The sequence below is a fragment of the Podarcis raffonei genome, chromosome Z, assembly GCF_027172205.1.
Source record: "Podarcis raffonei isolate rPodRaf1 chromosome Z, rPodRaf1.pri, whole genome shotgun sequence".
In the NCBI taxonomy this organism is placed as follows: Eukaryota; Metazoa; Chordata; class Lepidosauria; order Squamata; family Lacertidae; genus Podarcis; species Podarcis raffonei.
The window spans coordinates 45934920-45956420 of NC_070621.1; the positions used below are offsets into that span (position 1 = coordinate 45934920).

Below are 21501 nucleotides of genomic sequence, written 5' to 3' on the forward strand. Positions count from 1 at the left end.
GAGCCACAGGCAGCAAGGAGTTCTGTGCAGGCAAGTGAGCAAGCTGGTGGAGGAGACAGATCTCTGCACCCCTCCTCTGCCATTCCACTTGGCAGAAGGCTTTTTCCTCTTCTGTAATGCAGCATGATTGCGACTTGTGTGAAGGCTACATTCTGGGGATGGTGCACAGAGGCAGGAATGTGTGTACCCTGCATGAGCCCCCTCCACCGCTCCCAGCACGACAGAGAGCTTTTAGATTTAGATGCCTTCTTCGCTTCTCTGTTGTTGATTTATATCAATAAAGCCTTTTCAGCTGAAGAGTGTGGGGGAGGGGTTGTGATGCTCTAAATAAGTACATCTGAGCAAACATTTCTGCAGCACGTTGACATTTATTTGTTCTGGTCTTTAAGGTTGGCGACATAGTAGAAGTAAAGTCAGATGAAACCTTCCCATGCGACCTGATCTTCCTTGCATCATCTCACAAGGACGGGTGTTGTTATGTCACTACAGCTAGTTTGGATGGAGAATCAAATGTCAAGGTAACAGAATGGGTAAACAGCACATCTGACCTGCAGCCCTTTTATCTTCACTAAGCTTTGAAGCGGTAAATCTTGGCTTTCCAAAGCTTTGACACGGCGCAGTTTCTAGGCTGCGAATCAAGAGTGACTGACTGTGCGTACCTGTCACGCAAAGGAAAGTGAAATGCATTCCCTTTCAGCCATGCTCTCTTCACGGCTTGCTAATTCTATATGACAGGATATTTTTGTGCTGGGGAGCGTATGGTCATGTGTGGCCCTCACAGAGCTACACCACAGTCCTTCTCTCATGAGCGACAGGCTCCTATCTGGTCCACAGCTTACATGGGATTATAAGAGCATGCCTTCTGGGTCAGACGAAAGCTTCAGCATCCTGTTTTCTGTGAGGGCAGATCCGGTGGCGTAGAAAGGTGGGTGCAGTCCTCCCCCAGGTGTCATCACTGAGGGGGGTGACCACGGGGCCAGGCCTGCAGCGCGCCCGAGCCACATGTCTCTCTTGGTGAGTGACGTGGTGGCTCGGGCCCCTGCAGGCTCCGCACTGCCCGAAACGGCAACGTGGGGCTTGTGGACTCCATGGAGGTTCCGCACAGCATGCTCTGCCCTGGCTTACCCTGCCCCGTGGGCGGCTTGCCCTGCCCCTGGGTGCAGGGCATTTGTGCTGCCCTGGGTGCCCGAGCAGCCAGCTACGCCTCTGGGCAGATCAAGCCACCGCACCCCTTTTTGGGGATTCAGCAGTGCCTTGTCTCTGAATGTGGATTTCTCTAATAGCCACTGATGGAGCACCTTCTCCATTCAGTGCAAAGGTGGATAAACCATAGGATTCATGCAACCTTCACAGGTCTTCCATGCAGCCAGCCACAGATGCACAAGCCACCCACCACTGCCAAATTCACCACCCACCAGTGAATTTTGCTGTCTGGCAGGGGTGTGCCTTATGAACTGCTGCTTGATGGACTGAGGCAGCGTTTTTCAGCTGTGGGCCGGTCCCCTGTCCCTCAGACCTTGTGGGGGGCTGGACTATATTTTGAGGGGGGAAATGAACAAATTCCTATGCTCCACAAATAACCCAGAGATGCATTTTAAATAAAAGCACACATTCTACTCATGTAAAAACACACTGATTCCCCGACCGTCCGTGGGCCGGATTGAGAAGGCGATTAGGCCGCATCCGGCCCACGGGCCTTAGGTTGCCTACCCCTGCCGCTGAAGGGATCATGATTGCAATGGGGGTCATCCCTGAGCACCTTCCTCCACATGTAAATTGCACTTCTCTTGGCCCACCCAGTTACTGTTATGCAGGCTGGGCAGAGTGAGATCTTTTGCCACTGGTGTGTGTTGGGAGCAGCTGCACTTCTCAGTCTCAGCAGGGAGACCTCTGGAAAGTCGTGTGTGTGCGCGCGCATGCCCCAGCTGCACAATTGGCATGTGGCCCTCAAGCACCCACTCCCTGCAGCCTATTACGATATCACAATTAAATAAAATAAAACTGGAAATAGTTGTTGCCATTCTGAGCAAACATTTGCCCTGCAAAAATGCAGGAATCAGTTAAATCAAAAGTCTGAAAGGCAGCGATGCTTTTGAATAGCAGTTCCTGGAAACCAAGGTCTCCTGAGCTCCCCTTCTGCTCCCTGGTCTTGCACAGGCAGCTGGTTGGCCAGAACAAGAACAGTATGCTAGACTAGATGGGCCATGGGCCTGATCCACCAGGCGCTTCTTGTGTTAAATGAGGGAAGACTTAGGTTTATCTCTAGGTGAACAACTAATCAATTTTACTATCTGCCCATTTTAAAAATACAATAGCGCCTCTGTGTATGTTATACACTGTCTCAGCAATAGCTATTGAAACACAGGTATATCTGTCATTCTGAAGGTTCGGTATTTCAATCTTACTTCATATGCAATATGATTCATAACATGAAGTCTGGCTGATAATAGCAATAAGATCTCCCATCCTATGATGTACTGTTTCAAATTTCCTTTTGAAAGATAACAGAGCCCGGGACCATTATCCTATGGAAGATTGTCTGTCTGTCTGTCTGTCTGTCTGTCTTTCTCTCTCTCTCTTGTGCATGTACACACGCACCCAGCCGTATGAACCATTCCATTTTCTGTACATTGCCAGATAAAATATCATTGAACTTTGGTGTACATGTGTGTGAGAGAGAGAGACATTATAACATAATAGAACACTGGTGTTTTTCTGGCACATGGTTAAACTATGGCATGCAAGCTCATAGGAGGCAGTGATGGCCTTGGATGTCTTTAAAAGAGGATCGGACAAATTCACGGGCGATAGGGCTGCCAGTAGCCACTAGGCGCAATGGCTATGCTCTTCTCCCATGCTCGGAGTCAGTTTTCTTCTAAACACCGGTTGCTGCAAGCCACAAAAGTGAGGAGTGCTCATGTCCTGCTTGCGTGCTTCCTGTTGTAATCTGATTGGCCACTCTGAACAGGATGGTGGACTGGAGTGGCCCCTGGTGTGATCTAGCCAGCTCGTCGTCTTCTCATCCACTGTTACTGCAAGCAAGTCATGCTGATTCTCCCCCCCCCCACAGTCTTTTTCCCCTTCAGCTTTCCTCCAAAGCATGTCCTGTATCTTGTTTTGCAAGAACAAGGTGCAACAGGATGTGCCTGAGAAGGAATGTACTTAAAATGTTTAATGAGCTTTTTCTATAAATCTTTGGCAAGGAAGCGCAAAGCCCAAGAGCTTAACCTCCAAGTTGTGAAAATGTCTGTGCTTTTAATGCCATTCATCATCTCCCACCGTTGATGCAATAGAGCTGTTTCTCATCCAGCTTGAAACGAGGAAAATTTAGAGATAACGAGCTAGGGAAGCATCTGGGTGAGTTTTGTTTATGAAGATGGATCACAGCAGTGTCTCCTGCTGACAGAAGTGATTTACAACACCCGAATAGTGTCTAGAAATAGAACCTCTTAAATGGAGAATTTTAAACCCTTTGTCTGCTTTCTAATTTAATCAAGAAGTATCTGCGTAGCCAGGGATGCCTAGAATAGCTCTCCCTCCTCCACTGACATTTAATTCTCTCACCCGATTACCTTTGAGAGATCCTAGGCCAGCACTCAGGGGAACAGGGAACACAGAACACCTGTTGAAGCATCTGCAGCTTTTCATGAAACCTGGAGAAGCTGATGGACTGTTCTTCAACAGGTCTCTGTAATTAACCTATTAGGCCACGGATGGGAAACCTGTAGCTGTTGCCAGACTCCAGTTCCCATCATCCCCGCTCCATGGCCAATCACTGATGGGAGCCGGAGTCCAACAGCAGCTAAGAGGTCACAGGTTCCCCATCCCTGAATTAAGATTTTGTTCAGTGTGGAAAGCAAGTAAATGGCAGTGCATGAGTTATCAAGAGTAAGCTGCTCAACTGGAACTGCAACCCCACAAGGAGGAAACAGGCATCTATTTCGCATAGGATCTATCTGTAAATTTCCAGCTTATTTCTATATTGTAGGAGCAAATAATTGGCTCAACGTGCATTTTAATTTAGTAGGTTTACTGAGCTGGTTAGTTACTGAAGCACTTGTATCTTGCTTTATGCCAAAAGGATTCTTGTGGTAGCTTGCAAATAGGTTCATTATTTTATATTTATAAAAGGTATTTATATACCACCTGTTCATAGAATATAGCATGGTAGTGCATAGCAATTACATACAGTAAAATATTAAAAAATAGTTAAATGATTGGCTAATCGAAGATTTTTTAAGCAGCTGCATAGACCTGTTGATGTAAAAATATCTCCAGGAAAGTCAAAAGTGAGGGTGCCTGCTGAGTCTGTGTTGGAAGAGCATTCCACAGCATAAGACCGATGACGCTAAATGCCCAATTTCTAGTGAGTGTCACGTCAAGCCTCTGTAACACAGGAAGCAACCAGCCGTGCTCCTCTGGATGATCTCACTGATCGAGCTGGGATAAAAGGCCTTTAAAAACCCAGCAATAAAATTACAGCTAACGCAGCAGTAGCGATAGTAATAATGAGCCTCTCGAAGATGGCTAAAACACAGATCAGCTAAAACCAATTCCTAGTAGCATTTCCAGCAATCAAAGCACCACATGAGCTCTGTAGCTTGTTAGAATCGCCCACTGTGCAAAACGGTCTGTGTACTCTAGGGACAGTAAACAGCTGCTTAACAGATTTTGCATTTCCGTCTCCCTTCTAGACTCACTACACTGTGCAGGATACTGCCAAACTCCATACATGCCAAGCCATAAATTGCCTTACTGCTACAATAGAATGTGAACAGCCTCAGCCAGACCTCTACAAGTAAGTTCTGAAACGCAACGTTTATTTCCTTGCCTTTTGGTTTTGGGGGTTTTTTTGTTGTTTTTTTTGAGGCATGCACGACCTTGTTTCTGTCTTGTCCCAGGACTGGGCTCATGAGTTGGGCTTTGAGGTGCATGGTAGGTTCTGCTTCGACTGTGTCAAAGCTTTCTGTTTGCTATTTTATTTGCATTAACCAGCTGCGAGCTGGATCTGCACCATTTCCTGGCAGATCAGGCAGCCAGGATTAGAGATTAGGATCGTACCTTGTTGGTCCATCTTGCTCACAGTTGTGTACACTGACAGGCAGCATCTGTCTGTCTTAAAATAGCATCTTGGTGGCCATCTGTCATGGATGCTTTAGGGGGTTGGACTAGATGATTCTTGGGTCCCACCCAACTTTAAGATTATGTTTCTATGATCTCTGCAGGGTTTCAAACAAAGATCTTTCCCAACCTTCCTGAAGGTACTAGGAACTGAACCTAGGACCTTTTGCATGCAGTGCAGTTGCTAAATGACCCTTATCATTTGAGATTATCTCTTTTTGAGAATTCGATTCATTCCCGAATTTAATGAATTTAATGAAGCACAGTTGACTGTTGATTATATTCTGAAATTGATCCTGGTCTAATTGCCCATAGGCAAATGTCGAACAAGTCCCTTTCCATCCATTGGCCTGCCTGACCCAGTTGCCACTCTCCCCCCCCTTTCTCCTGCATGGGAGGGAGGGACCGACCCCTTTCCCTGGCCTGCTATTGATTCTCCTTCCCAAATGTGTCATGTCTTTGAGCTCACAGCCTATAAACGGGTTAAAGGCAGACTCTGCCTTTTTAATCTTTTTCTGCAGCATCTAGCAAATGCAGGCGCTTGGTAGATGTGCGTTTAGCAAATGCTAGGGAGGATGGTGGGTTGGAGACTGATGAATAACTGCTTGTAAAATAAATGCCTTAAAACATGGTTCTCACAAATTTAGTCTCTGGCACTTCTGTGCCATATATACCGTATTTTTCGCTCTATAACACGCACCCGACCATAACACGCACGTAGTTTTTAGAGGAGGAAAATCCGTAGGCATGCCACCCGTAGGCATTTCCTCCATAACACGCACAGACATTTCCCCTTACTTTCTAGGAGGAAAAAAGTGAGTGTTATGGTGCAAAAAATACGGTATATATCCATCCATCCATCCATCCATCCACCCCCATTGTTCTTTCCTTAGCCTTCTCGGTAGTGGCACCCACCCCATGGAACGCCCTCCCATCAGATGTTAAGGAGATGAGTAATTATGTAACATTAGGAAACATCTGAAGGCAGCCCTGTATAGGGAAGCTTTTTAAGGTTTAATGTCTTGCTATGTTTTTATATATGATGGGAGCTGCCCAGAGTAACTTATTGGTGAATAACTCGCTGGATTTGCATAGCACACAGTGTACAAATGTTTGGAACAGGGTGGGAAAACCTTAATCAGCCTGAGGGCTCATTCCACCATGGTCCAGCTTCTGGGAGCTGTGTGGCCGTGATAGGTGGGGCCACAGGTAAAGAGGGTGGAGTGGCAAATGTGGCTTTCAACTTCCTACAGTAAGTTACCTTCCTGACAGGCCAGCCATTTCTACACATAAGCACACCGCACAACCATCCCCTTCCTCCAACTAGGGAAGAAATAATGCCTTATCACAGTTCCAGGGCACAAAACCTTTTTATTCTTCTTTTTATTATGCATATTGTGTTTTTATATTGTAATTCCATGTTGTGAACTATCCTGAGAACTAAGGAGGAAGGGCGGTATACTATTTTAATAAACAAACAAAAACAAATAAATAAAATCTCTGATGAGAAGCCAGGTGAGGGGTGTGGCCTGGAGAATGGTGGGGCCTTGGGAATACCCCAAGGGCCGAATAGGGAGGCTAGGAGGGCCACATTCGGGGGCGCCCAGGGATGAGATTCCCCACCACTGCTTTGTGGAACAGGTGTTTCTGAGAGCTCTGCAGTCCTTACCCATCTTTGCTTTTCTCTCTCCACCTCTTTTGTTCATTGATAATTTGCGGCGGCTCTCCTACAAATTACCAGCAGGGCTTAATAAGCAACCTCTTGTGCCCATCTCTCATTGCAGGTTTGTGGGCCGAATTACCATCTACAAGGACGGTCAAGAGCCAGTAGCCAGGTTAGTCAGCTGTTTTGTTAGTTCATTATCCCTATGCTTTGTTTCGTAATTAATTAGCTGGCCTCTTGTCGCCTCCCTAAAGGCTATTGCTGACATCAGCAGCTTGATGTTTGACTGCTCTCTATCCCTTGCACTGATTTTTCACTTTACCTGCACATTAATGAAACCGTCTTAGTGGTGTTGTCTTGCTTCCCCCTTACCATTGCCATATTAGTTGATATTTTCAGAATACATCTTCTCTCTCTCTCTCTCTCTCTCTCTCTCTCTCTCTCTCTCTCCCTCTCCCTCTCCCTCTCCCTCTCCCTCTCCCTCTCCCTCTCCCTCGCCCCACCCTTCTTTCCTTTTGTAAGTGGCCTAATAGTCTGACTTCATTCTAGGGCACTGGGTCCTGAGAACCTGTTGCTGAAGGGAGCAACATTAAAAAACACTCCTAGGATCTATGGTAAGCAACTGTTTGACATTTTCCAGTTTATTTCAGCCATGCTTATTATTAGCATTGAATTTAAGACCTGCCCTTCACCAGCCTCTCCCAGGGCACATTACAACAATTTGAAGTTAAAGGCCGTTAAAACATGTTACAGTCACGGGAATGGGCTGGGCATTGGAAACACACATCTCAGGCGCCATAGGTCAGGGTGGAGTGATGCATCTTCAACATTCACCAAAATCCTGTCTAGTGAAGGTGCCAGACACATCTCTATAGGGAAGGAATCCCAAGGTTTAGGGGCTGCCACCCCAGGCGCTGTCTCTTGGGCCGTTACCACCACCCCGCCCAAACTTTTGATGGCGGTGGAACAACCAAGAGGGACTCACCTGCTTATCTCAACACCTGGGAGGACCTGTTGGGAAGAAGGCTGAAATCTCAAATTTGTGTGGTGTTTATTTCCTGCCCCAAACAAAAGTTTTGGGCTGGGTTCCTATGCATATTTAATCACTAGTAATGCACATTTTAAATCAGTGGGATTTACTTTTGACTTAAGGGCTCACTCAGGCAACCTTTTTAAATGGGCACTCATCTTGGTTTGAGAGGGACATGGGTGGCGCTGTGGGTTAAACCACAGAGCCTAGGACTTGCCAATCAGAAGGTCGGCGGTTCAAATCCCCATGATGGGGTGAGCTCCTGTTGCTTGGTCCCAGCTCCTACCAACCTAGCAGTTCGAAAGCACGTCAAAGTGCAAGTAGATAAATAGGTACCACTTCGGCAGGAAGGTAAACGGCGTTTTCGTGCGCTGCTCTGGTTCGCCAAAAGCGGTTTAGACATGCCAACCACATGACCCGGAAGCTGTACGCTGGCTCCCTCGGCCAATAAAGCGAGATGAGTGCCGCAACCCCAGAGTTGGCCACAACTGGACCTAATGGTCAGGGGTCCCTTTACCTTTACCATCTTGGTTTGCTTGCACAAAGCATGCACAGTGGTTGGATGATGTCTGATCTTTATTCTGATTTGCTTGCTGGGTCTTACCCCATATCTCAGTGAATTTAATGGGTTTTTCAGATCTTACCCCATTTCCCAGTGCATTTCCCGTTCACTTCCCTAAGCGCTAAGAGTGATTAAAAAAGAAAAGAAAAATTCTTAAGCAGATTTGTTGTGCCAGTGCGATACGATAGAGCACTTTAATCTGCTTGAACTGTGCAAACCTAAATTTCTGGTTTGAATTCCTCTCCCAAAATAACTTGACAGGCAGGAGGCAACCACAAGGTTGTACTTCTTCTTCTATCCTGAGCTTAAGCTCATCAATTGTGACTTCATTTTCAACCAAGTGAGAATGATTCTTCCATGCAGTATGAACTGTTTATTACATTTATTATGTCTCTGACTACCAGTTGCTCTGGAACATGAGTGAGCCCATGTACTTGCCTACATGGACTGATCATTGTGAAACTTCCTTCCTAGGAAGGAGCAGGTAGGTGAACGTTTGCAGGGCGTTTCACCGGTGGCTTTGATTTTTGTAGGAGTCGCAGTCTATACTGGAATGGAAACCAAAATGGCTTTGAACTACCAAGGAAAATCCCAGAAGCGATCTGCAGTTGAAAAGTAGGTTATCTGGACATATTGTAAATCTCTTTTGAGTCAACTGTTGTTTAATTGGATTGTGTATATTGTATTTCAACATTCTTCCTTTGTCTCAGACACACCCAGTGTTGGAAACTGAGATATGAAAGCTAGGAGCTAAGGCACAACAATGGAATGTCTAGGCACTTTTTAAAAAAAAACACAAGAAAGAAATGCTGAAATTGAATGAACTGCAGCTAAAATACTATGTTAATTTTTCACATGGTCTAGTCCTTCCCCTGCGCATGCACCCCCCAATATTCTTCTGAGGATCCTTTCTCCAGTCTTCAGAGAGTAGCTGGAAGTGGGGAGGCAGAAAAAAGCTCCTTCTTTCCTTCCAACAGTGGCAGTTTTAATCTGAAATCTTAGGGGCAGTATCGCACCCAGAGCTCAGAAACTGCTCACGCTAATGAAATCCCCTGTTGCAAAATGTGCCTAGAAATATGGGAGTTTCGAACATGGCACACGCTGAAGAAGAAAAGCCCAGCTTTGTGGTGGTAACACATTCCGTATTTGCCCGAATGTAATGTGCACCTTAATTTTTGCAATGTAATTTGGCCAAAAAAGGCCAAATTAGATTCAAGTAAATATGGTATTTGTAAAATTGGAGAGGGATGGTAATCTACACCCCCCCACACACACGCCCTGTATAAGACATGCGCTGTGTGTGAAAGGGTAAGGTTGGACTGGACTACCTTGTGCCATGTCCCTCTCTGCATGCCTTCCAAATGTGTGGGAAGGTAGAAGGAGTCCCTGCCAGCAGAACAAGGCATTCTGGAGGTGGGAAAGGCTTTAGCCAGCCCAGGATTCATTGGATCCCGAACTGGATTGCTGGTGATGCGGCAGTCATCCTGTCCCCACCTTGACTCTGGGGCCCCCAGGTGGTCTCGCCTCTTTGTAAAGCCCCAACACTTGGTTTCCTCCCTGGAATTTCTATAGAAATTAACTGGAGTGCCTCAGTGGCTATGTTTAGGAGCTATTGTATCCCTCAGCTGTTTCGCCAAGCCTCCCTGTTTTGCACTCCACTCTGTTCTGGCCAAGCCATGCCCACCCGCAAATCACCTGGCATCATGTATGACCATATGTATGTAACAACGACAACACAGGGCCTGGATTGGCTTCCCGCCCCAGTCAGGTTTAAACTTCAAATGCTAAATAATTCTTTTTCGTCCTTTAAAATTGTAAACTGCCTTGGGTTCTTTGCACTGAATAAATGAACGATTGAATCACGTGTGGGCAGGAGGCTGGGCTGGGCTGAAACAAAAGTGTCTTCTGCAGCACGGGTGACCAGCTGATCAGCAGGACTTCTGAGCACCATGCATGGGTCCCTCCATGGTGCTTTGAGGTCCTGCCTGGCCGTCATGAATGCTTCAGCTGAGAATCATGCATTGCAGGGGGTTGGGCTTAGATGATCCTTGGGTTCCCTTCCAACTGTACAGTTCTATGATTCTATGACTGTAAGTGCTTCAAAGCGTCATGTTGCTTAACTGATGAGCGGGCAGCCGTACCTACCCATCAGCTTTGGCATGGGGGTTAGGGGAATTCCAGTTCCCCACCTCTGCTAAGGTTTACATCAACATTTTGGATTAAGACCAGAAATAAATAGGTATCCACTGCAGTACCTCCCCTGACCCCCAATATTCTCTGCCATCTGTCTCAAGGTAGCAGTCTGGACAGTGCATCTTCTATCAGTTGCATGTCTCAAGCGCTTTTCAAAAGAGAGCCTCACATATGCATGAGCGTAATGTGGTTTAATTCAAGTGAGGGGTCTAATGCCGGTGCAATTCTCTTGAAACAAGGCTGGATGGCTGCAAAACCTTGGGGTGTATTGTACCTTTATAAGTCTTGGAATTGTTTCTTTCAGGTCCCTATCAGCATAGAGTTTTTCCACTGCTTGCGTAATACTATAAACCACTGTGATTCTTTTTTAACACTTTGCCTTTCCAGGTCGATCAACATGTTCTTGATCGTTTATTTATGCATTCTTGTGGGCAAGGCTATAATATGCACAACTCTGAAGTACGTCTGGCAAAGTGTTCCATTTCACGACGAGCCTTGGTACAACCAGAGAACCCAAAAGGACAAAGAAGCCTTCAAGGTAACTGGGCTTGCTTCAGCTTTGATTGCCACCGCCGCTGTATTCATTAGCGTTTGCCCTTGTGTACTTTTTAAAACAACAGTCCAGTCAATCTTTCTGTTCTCTCTAGCTCTTAAAAATGTTCACCGATTTCCTGTCCTTCATGGTTCTCTTCAATTTCATCATCCCTGTCTCCATGTACGTGACAGTTGAGATGCAGAAATTCCTGGGCTCCTTCTTCATTTCATGGGACAAAGAGATGTATGATGTGAGCTGCAATGAAGGAGCCTTGGTGAACACCTCTGACCTCAATGAAGAGCTGGGCCAGGTCAGAAGCATCTCTTTTCCTTTTTCTCACCTTTCCCTCCTCCCCACTGCAGTTAGTGTCTTACAATCTGTTGGTCCAAGTTAAAATGATACAACTACCACTGTATTGAATTTTGGTGAGAACTGACCTGAAGCGTCAGCAGTGACATGGGTTTTCCAGAAAAATCCAAACTGGAAAATTTCCCCAAGGTAAAAATGAACTAATTTTTATATGCTAATCAGAGTAATTTGCTTGGGAAGTTTTCAGATTGCATTGGAGAAGCTGCCGATGCCATGGAGAGTGAGTGATCTGCTTCAGCAAGTTAATTGTCCTTGTCATTTATAAGTAATGCTAAAAACTCACACTGTGCTAAGCTTGACTAATACTGAATCTGCAGTTGGCATCTATTCATTCTTTCAAATGTCCTTGTGGAACAACAAATTTTCTGCAGAAAAATTAAGTACCAGTTCTCCCCCAGCCCACAACACCATGTGTAGATCGGAACATAATAATCCTTCAGAGCTCACATGTTTTTCACTAAAGTTCTGGACTCAAAAAAGAACCGACTACTTAACCCTGACAACTCAATCCTGTTTGGAAATAAGTCTTTCTGAATTCAGTGAGGCTTACGCGTGCGGTTAGGGTTGTAGCCCAAATCAATTTAGAATTGCTTCCAAGTTCCAAAATAGTGAGAGCTCAAGATTTGACTGTCAATCCAAGTAGATCACCTTTACTTTGATATTCCATTAGCATTCTCTTCTCAGTTAGATCCTGTTTTTTTCTGCCCTCACTAATGAGAACAATGCAGCTATAGAAAAGCATATTGCAACTATCAAAACAAAAGAAAGCACTGCTTGGTTGTGAAACAAGCAGAGCAAAACATGTCAGGGAGAAGATAGGAGATTTCCTGCCAGTGCAGTGGCTCTAAAAGGCCGTTTAGCCAGCCAAGACGTAATCATCTGGCCTTAACAGAACCTGGGACTTCTAGGTTCTCGTGTTCCTTTCAACACAGGATTTCTTTTTAGAGTATTTAAATATGTATTAGCGCTAAAGATTGATTCTTTGGGCCCTTGAGTGCTGGATGCTATAATTAGCCTCACTAAGCAGGATTTGCATGCTTGTTACCATGCAGGGAAATGTCAGGCTCCCAATCCCATGCTGTGCACATGTCAGCTGATCCTCCTAGTCGTGCTGCTTTTAATTTTTAAAATCGCTTCTCCTCCTCCTTTTGCAGCGGGACTGTTTTTCTTGCAAATATAAACTTGGTTTGACTTTCTTGGGCAGCTGGGCTTCACTGCTTGCTGCTGTGTAACACATGGCTCAGCAGCGAGAAGATCTCAGCCAAATTGTCCCTCCTAAGGGCCTGTCTTCTCCCATCTAGGGAGGGACTGGGTTCTCTGTGAAGTGGGCTTGCCAGGAGGCCACTTTGAGGGATGGAGCCTTGGTTCTCCACCCTTTGCTTCAGGGATGGGAGACTTGTGTTCCTCCAGACTGCAGGGCTCCCACAGTTTTCGGCCTCAGCCAACACAGCCAGTGATCAGTGCTGATGGAAGTTGTAGCTCATCTCTGCTTTTTTTCCATTTTCCAAGTGGCCCTCCAAGAAAATTAGTTTCTGGCCAGGAACGTGAAAACAACTAACTTGCTTGCTCACCTGGACAGTGAGATGAAACTAGATCATCACGGGAGGGGGGGGGTACCAGTCTTTGAAGAATGAGCAGGATAAAAATGATAGCAGTGTAAAGAACCAGGGGCCATTGCTGCAGGTAATGTGAGGCATAAATCAGAATGTAACAGGCATGTTTTAATTCTAGCATTCAAGCCACTTCCTAAAGCGTTTTATGTCTTAACACATATATAAAAGTGAAGTGGGCCTCTTTTTCCTATAGATGCCACCGGCTGGAGAAAGAGCAAAGGGTTTTGTTTCTCGTTAGCTGGGAACCATTTCTCTTTTTCTTTTAGGTTGAGTATGTGTTTTCTGATAAAACGGGGACTTTAACAGAAAACACAATGGAGTTCATTGAGTGCAGCATTGACGGCTACAAGTATGGCGATTCCATTACAGAGGTTGATGGATTGAAGGGTCATGGAAAAGCAGAGAAGGTAAGCATCCAAGTGCAGGGCAGCCCAACTTCCTGTACCAAGAGGGCTGCAAGAGTACTTAGACAAGCTTTTTGAGGTATTTTATGTGCGGGCTGCACACTGTCTTGTCGCGGGAGGGTGGTGGTGGAGCAAGACTAAAATTTGACTGCTGTTGCACTGGAAGCAGCTGGTCCTGTGACGATGTCTCCATGTTTCTTCCTTGTATCCCTGGAACAGGAAGCCTGCTTGCTAACGTTCTTGTTTCCTTTTGTTACATCCCTTCCCCAGAACCGCGAAGAGCTGTTCCTTCGAGCTTTGTGTCTCTGCCACACAGTTCAGGTCCAGCAGAAAGACGAAATGGATTCAGGGGGGTCGCAGACAGGCAGCACGAGCAAGTATGTTGCCGCTTCCCCAGACGAGATTGCTTTGCTGCAAGGAGCTCAAAAGTAAGGATGGCTTCGGAGGCAAGGCCACTCCCTTCCCAGTACATCTATCTTCCCACTCAGTTGTATTGAACGGTACACAAATGTTCCTCGTGAGGCCATTACGCTCACAAGTGGACACTCTCCAGCTTTGAATACTGAGAGTGGTAAAGAAAATATTGCTGAAACTGCCTGATGAAATTTGGCTTAAAGGTGTTTGCAGTTGTTGGGGGGGGTCTGGCTGTAGGTTTCCGTGACTTAGGAGCCACCATGGCTGGGCACCTGCTGAAGCTCAGAATTGCAGGGAGGCTCACCTGACAGGAGGAAGTCCTGCCATTTTGGTTCCCACTGGTCTGGTCTTGTCAGAGGTATTGTGCATACTCTCTCTGTCAAAACCAGTCCAAGGCACCTCTCAGAATCCCTAGACTTCCCTATTATCCCCAGATGTTTCCTTGGCCCATTCCCCTCCTGCCTTTTCCCATTTACCCCATAGTGGTGGAAAGCAAGGGCAGTTGGACTCCCAAGTCCCGTCAGCCACAATAGCTGTTGTCATGTATTCATGGATGATGGGAGCTGTAATTCAACAACAGAAGAGGAAGGATTATTTTGACCAAGTTGTGTCCTTTGCCTACAGGCATTTGATCTGTTTGTTTGAGGATTATTTTGTGGTTTACTCCCCTTTTTTAATTTGTATTTTATCTGCTGCATCTGTCAGGTCTTCTAATTTTTTGTTTTCAGTTGCTTGGGACAACTCTAATTGCATTTTATGGTTTATTAAAATTGTTGGAAGCCAACGGATGCAAATAGGACCATAGGGTTGCAACCCGCAAAGACATACCCTTTGAAATGAAGTACCCAAGCTCTTCAATTCCAGCTGATCTGCTTTGTGCGGGACTAACATTGGATATACAATCCCTAACCATCTAGCTCAGTGTTGTTTACACTGACTGGCAGCAGCAGCAGCTCTGTGATTTCATGGCATATTTCTTGGCTCTCCCTGGAGATGCCTGGGACTTTCTGCATTCAAAGCAGGTGCCCTACCACTTTGCTGTGGCCCCTCTGGTGAAAAGGTGGGATGGAAGTATTTATAACAAGCCATTAAAATGAAGAAGCTGAGTCAGGAAGGTGAATCACTTGGAAATGAGTCTTTGCCGCCTACTCAAGACAGGTGTGGGCGCAATTGTAGAGGCAGTGGCGTGCATCTGGAGAAGATGCTTGTAAAGCAGATGTGGGGGGGGGGTCTTAATCTTTCTACTGGGGGAGAGCCAACTTCTTCTCTCCCTTGGCCATGACATTGCACCTGTCCTCTGCGCATTTTGGAGCTGAGCAGCTCAGGTCCCTTCACCTTAAGGAACCTGGCAGGCACCCTTTGCTCTGAAACCAAGGCCATTTCAGAATCTCCTGGGGCTCCAGACAGCTGGGAAGTCGACTGACAACTTCCAAAATTAGGGTGGGACTGTGTGAAAAATTGGGCTTGATGCTGGCTGCAGCCTACCTGTTGCCCATCCTGGCCTAAACATAGGTTGCTGGGTGGTGGTGTCTTGATTTTTAACAGCAATCACTCTTGTCTCATCAGTGGAGGAACATTCCAACAACTGGGCTTGGTTCTTTACCTCTTGCTGAAAAAGATTGCCCCCCCTTTTTTTTTGCTTGCTTGATTGCTTGTTTGTTTTAAGTTGCATTTGATGCTTCTAAGGTCAGCGCAGGCTGAACCAGAGTCCTTCAAGCTTTTCCCCTGTGTTGCAACTGTGGCCAAAAATAAAAATAAATAAATAAAAGTTTAGATCATTATGTACAGCAGAGATAAATTCTTTAAAAGTCCTTCGGTCGTGTTTTGTTTTGCAAAGCAGCTGAAACAGGGGCATCAGCAAAATGGAACACATTAACGGACAAAAAATAAATGAGCTGCTTGCCAAGAGAGCATTTTTTCGGGGGGGGGGGATGCAGTCATATTGTCCATAAGTTAAAAACAAGCAAAACAGAAGAAATGTGCAGAGCAGTCTCTGAACATGCTCTGCCCCCCCACAAACCACATACAAGGATCAGAGGTTGCTGTATTCCACTGCTTAAACACGCTCACGCACACACGTTTATGGGCGATTGGAAGTCCTTCACCCCCCACAAACTCAGTCCTACATCTTGCGTACATTTTATTTATTTCTAAAAATATTTATAGACAGCCACCTCACATAAAATGCCAGTGTGCAAGTGTACAACAAGTTCAGAAAATCAAAAACAACACAGAACAATTGTAAAAAAAATGAATAAATAGGTCTGTTGGCATGAACTGGTCTTCAAGAATCACCTGCAAATTAGCAGCAAATTGCCTGCCAGAAGGCTGTTTCGCAGCATCTAACCTGTGATGCTAAATGTCCAGCCTGGTTTCTGAAACATGAGAAGCAATTCAGATTGAGCAAATATGCCTAATTCTGACGTTTCTCATTGAACTACGAAGGCGCAAGGAATGCTGAAGAATATGACACCCCTTTCACCAGACTTTGGAAAGCTTAGTCACTTCTCTGAGATTTCAGCAGATAATGTATTTTCATCCATGAAAACTAGAAACCTACTTTTTAACAATGACAAAAAAAAAAAAGCAAACCTGAGACTTTCTCTGTGTCCAGCACTATTTGTGCGGGTTTCCTATGTTTCCAAGGAACTGCTCACACAACTGCTGCCTATATTGTGTTATCAAGCAGAGTTTTCTCCACGTGGCTTTTATTTCATTTTAATTTCTGTCAGTTTTTTTGTTTCTTTTTAAATCTGAAGTGCGTGTGTGTTGGTTTTTTTTTTTCAACGCCATTCTGTCCTTTTTGTTCATTGACAGGTATGGTTTCACTTTTCTAGGACAAGAAAATAACTTCATGAATGTACAGAACCGAAAAAAGGAAATCGAAAGGTAGGCGCGACCGCGGCTATGCCTCCCGATATCAGGCAAGGCAGCTGAAGCCTGGTTAGGGAAACCCTAATACTGGGTGATGGAAATGATTGGCTCATTTCGAGGCATGCTTGTTTGGTTTTTTTATTTTAAAAAATCACTCACCTGCCTTGAATCTAGCGCCTGGTTCCCATTGCTGTTTTCCCACATTTCTGCTTCTGTTGAGCCATCTGGGCTGTGACAGATACCTGTTAGAGCAGTACAGAAATTAGCAGGTGTACCTGGGCTGCATCCCCCTTCCTCTTTTTTATATCGCTTAATTGAGGTGGGGCAGCTCCAGCCTTGCGTTTTGCAAGTGTTCTCTGTGATCCTTGCATGTGGCTGCTGGCTCCACATTAGAATTCCAGAAGTACTAGCATCTTTAAAAACCCATCATTAATATACTCAAAACAGTTTTCTCTTTTTTGGGAGGGTGGGGGAGGCATCCTTAAGTGGGCTAAGGCTATTAAAGGAGCTGAAGGACAAGGGTTGGCTGGATGCATGGCCAACAGTTGCCAACAGAGGAGTCCTGCTTTTAGACATGCCCCCTTTATTCCCAGAGGCCAGATAAGCATCCCTTAGGAGGGTGGATTTGACTTAGACACCCCTTTTCATTTACACAAGTTACAACCCCTAAATACCTTCATAATAGATATAGGGTGTTTGTTATCCTTTCCAAAGCAGTGGCTAACTGAAGCTTATGCAGGGTTCTTGTTTGATTCACTTGTGCAGGATTTGAGGGTAATAAGTGGTTTGAGTTTCCCAGCCAAGACCCTAAATGCTCTTTGTCCTTCTTGCCTCAAAAGGTACGAACTGCTGAATGTTCTAGATTTTGATTGTGTCCGTCGCCGAATGAGTGTTCTCGTGAAATCGCACGATGGTGAGTTGGAGCTCTTTTCTCTCTTCACCATGAAATTTATTATTTTGGCTTTTCCAGCAGCAGCCTGTTAGTTTAACTTCTTCACTGCTTTAAATAATAATCAATCCCTTTTCTTTTTCTTTTTAAAATAGTTTTTATTAAAGTTTTCAAATACACATTTCCACCATTAAATATCCACCATTATAATAATACATTCATTGACTTCCCTCCTTCCTCTTCCATGGGTCTTTTAATTTTCTCATAATTAATGCATATTCTGTTAAAACCATTTAATCCCCAAATCATATTTCCCCATTCTACATAATATTGTAGAACTTACCTTAATCCTGTTAGCATTTTCACTTGTTTACTGTTATTTTCCAGATATTCCACAAAAAAATTCCACTCCCCTTTGCAGACTCGATTTTCTTGTTCTCTTATTTCACTGGTTAGGCCTGCGAACTCTGCATATTATATCATTTTAAGTTGCCATTCCTCCTTCTTAGAGACCTCTCCCACGCTCCATTTTGGGGCTAACAAAGTCCAAGCTGCTGTAGTTGCATACATAAATAATTTTTTTCTGACTCATGGGTACTGCCATCTGAACCATTCCCAAAAGGAATGCTTCTGGTTTTGGGGGGGAATGTTTTTTTAAAACTTGTTTTCATCTCATAGTATATCATTTCCCAATAATCTTTAACTATTTTGCATGATCACCACATATGACAAAAAATGTGGCTACTTCTTTACATTCCCAACACAAGTCAGATTAAGATTTATACATCTTGGCTAATCTACTCAAGGTTAAATACCCTCTATGTATCATTTTTATATGTTTTTCTTTCAATGTGTAGCATGAAGATCTTTCTTCCGTAATTACTCCCAGAGATCAAATTCTATGTTATGCCCTAGATCTCTCGTCCTACGAATCACTGATTATTTTACCCACCCATCCCTTTTCAAACTCTGTTTTTAGGAAGCATATACCTGTTCTGCAAGGGAGCAGACTCTGCAATTTTCCCCAGGGTCCCAGAAGCTGACGTCCAAAAAACAAGAATACACGTAGAACGCAATGCAATGGTAAGAACGCCGATTTTGACTGATGAGTTATTTTGTTTTGTTCATAGAGAGAATGCATAGTCCAGAATCTTGGCTTTCAGAAAACCAAATGCCATTAAGCTTTGCCCAGATTGGCTGTTGATTTTTAACAGGGACCATGTTTGGACTAAAGTCCCAAAGGCTGGTGGCAGTGGCTCTTTCCACCAGCTCACCCTTTCAGGATCACCTTTACTGCTGACTCTCCAGGATAAATAGTGCAGAACTTGCAAGATAATAGCAATGGCCACCAACCTGGATGGCTTTAAGAGAGAGTTAGAGAAATTCATGGACAGAAAGGTTTTCAACAACTGCTAGCCAGGCTGGCTATGTTTTCCTTCCACTGCTAGAGGCAGTATGCAGTTGGATAACAGTTTTTGGGGAATCTGAGGAGGAGAGAGCACAATTGTCCCCAGGTCCCATTTGTGGGCTTCCCGAAGCCATTTGGTTGGCTGCTTCTGCATTTTGTGGTAGCGAATCCATTAGTACTAACGGCATGAACCCTATTTGCATCACAGTTGCTGTTCCCTTGGAGAAGGGATGTTGTCTCCAAAAGCCTTGCACCTTGGCTTGTGTGGTAGAAAACAACTGATGACAAAGGGTGATGTTAATTTGTAAAGGGGCGGGATTGGGCTCCCAATTGCCTATTCATAATCAAATGTTTTAATGGGTTTTATATTGGTGGCCCCAACCTTAAACCTTTAAAATTTTGTACTGTTAAATGGGAGCCTCCAGCTTCAGTACAGTGGTACCTCTGGATGCGAACAGGATCCGTTCTGGAGCCCCGTTCGCATCCTGAGCAGAACGCAACACACGTCTGCGCATGCGCGGATCGTGATTCGCCATAGGCGTGATGTCATTTTGAGCGTCTACATGCGCGAGCGGCAAAACCCGGAAGTAACCCATTCCGTTACTTCTGGGTCGCCGCAGGACGCAACCTGAAAACATTCAACCCGAAGCTACTTTAACCCGAGGTATGACTGTATTCTGAACACTGGCTGGGGAGCAGCGGCAAGTAAGGCCTGTTGATGTAATGCCTTGTATCTGGCTGGCCACTGTGGGAAACGGGACGCTGGACTCTTTATTGGCCTTGCTTATTCTGTGGATAATAAACTTCTTTTCCATTGTGGAACACAAGCTGGTGTGCATGGGGTTCCCAGGTTGTCTCCTGAACCCAGGCACTGACTAGGCCTGCATCTGCTTAGCTTCAGCAAGGTGGCTACCCCCTTCACCCCCCTCATACTTTTAGGCAAGGTCTTGGGACTCAGTGAATCTCTTGGTCTAATCCCACAAGTCTCTTAGGTTTTTGAGCACCTGAAGGGTCACTCTACTGCTACCAACTACACTTGGCATCAGTGGATTTACTGCAAGGAGGGCTCTGAGAATCATGGCCGTCAACCCATGACCCAGCAATCTTTTTAAGGCAGCTTTGAGAGGCTACCTATGACTACTGGCCCAGCAGGTTGAGAGTCTGGGTTTTTTTGCAGGTGCCTGTGAGCAACTGAACCCTGCTGTTCTAGAGGGAAGTTGGGTGGGAGACCTGAGGTTTAGAAAAATGCACTTCCTTGCTTGTTTTTTTAGGATGGGTATCGAACTCTCTGTGTGGCCTACAAAGAAATATCTCACTATGATTACCACATAATTGATACCCGGGTTAAGGAAGCGACGATGGCGCTACAGGACCGGGAAGCAAAGATGGCCCAGGTTTTCGACGATATTGAGAGGAACATGCATTTGATTGGGTCCACTGCTGTGGAAGACAAGTAAGTGTCCACGGGGAAAGAAACGCAACCTCCGCAACTTGGAAAAGGAGATTGGGTGACGTTTTTTGTCCCTGCCTTTCACCGCAAGATCCCAAGGCAGGCTACATATATATTGTTAAATGCCAAGGTAAAAGTGGATCCATACAGCTCCACCACATGACTAAGAACCCAGATGTGCCTAGGCATACCCCCCTCCATGTGTGTTGGCCTTCTTTCACATTTTATGCGAGTGCATTGTGAACATGCACGGCCCCGCTTCTTTCATGCGCTCACTGAATGTGGGGTGGCTGGCTCTCCTACATAGCCCTGTTGTGTTTCTGCCAACCAGTTTAGAATGCCAGCTAGCCAGAAGAGCACCTTGCTGAATATTCTCACCAAATGCCATCGGTGGAAAAATAATGCCAGTGAGGAAGCTTGCCACTGGGCTTGAATGTAGCAGCCAGAGGGACACTGTAGCATGGAGGTGTCAGTGCACCAATAGGCTTTGCCTGTCTCCATTGCCTGTCTGAGCAACTTCAGATCCTGTCCTCCTCTTTCAGGTCTCCTCTGACTTTTCCCTTCTCAGCCATACAGGGCCCAGCTGCTCTCCTGATAACCTTATGTCAGATTTTTGTGGTGGCCTCAGGACTAAAGGGGTAGCAAATGTAGTTTGCATGCAGAAGGTCACAGGTTCAATCCCAGGAATCTCCGTTTGAAGTGACCAGGGAACAGGTGACGTTTCTGTGCCTGAAACCCCTGTAGAACTTCTGCTGGTCAGAGTAGGCAGTACTAAATTACATGGACCAACAGTCTAACCCTAAGGCAGTTCTAATATTCCTACTGCCTGCCTAGAAAATAAGTAAAATCAGAAATCAGCCCCTGAACTGTTAGAACAGAAGGAAAAGTGAATTATTCTGGAAAATGTACAGTTGTCTTTTCTTTTTTTGTAATAGTGGAATTGTTGACTGGAAAATGCCTAATCTTCTCTTTCTCA

General features: G+C 45.3%; 1 protein-coding gene across 8 annotated transcripts in view; it reads left to right on the plus strand.

Moving 5' to 3' along the window:
- ATP11C (ATPase phospholipid transporting 11C) overlaps positions 1 to 21501 on the plus strand; it is a 102573-nt gene that overhangs the window by 46262 nt on the left and 34810 nt on the right. For all 8 annotated transcript variants that reach the window (XM_053374914.1, XM_053374909.1, XM_053374908.1 and 5 more), the window contains 13 exons: positions 390 to 518; positions 4695 to 4798; positions 6906 to 6956; positions 7334 to 7398; positions 8910 to 8991; positions 10957 to 11107; positions 11217 to 11414; positions 13353 to 13493; positions 13761 to 13918; positions 16722 to 16793; positions 17618 to 17691; positions 18647 to 18750; positions 20347 to 20528. In XM_053374914.1, coding sequence (XP_053230889.1) covers positions 390 to 518; positions 4695 to 4798; positions 6906 to 6956; positions 7334 to 7398; positions 8910 to 8991; positions 10957 to 11107; positions 11217 to 11414; positions 13353 to 13493; positions 13761 to 13918; positions 16722 to 16793; positions 17618 to 17691; positions 18647 to 18750; positions 20347 to 20528 — 1511 coding nt within the window. The remainder of the gene's footprint in view (positions 1 to 389; positions 519 to 4694; positions 4799 to 6905; positions 6957 to 7333; positions 7399 to 8909; positions 8992 to 10956; positions 11108 to 11216; positions 11415 to 13352; positions 13494 to 13760; positions 13919 to 16721; positions 16794 to 17617; positions 17692 to 18646; positions 18751 to 20346; positions 20529 to 21501) is intronic.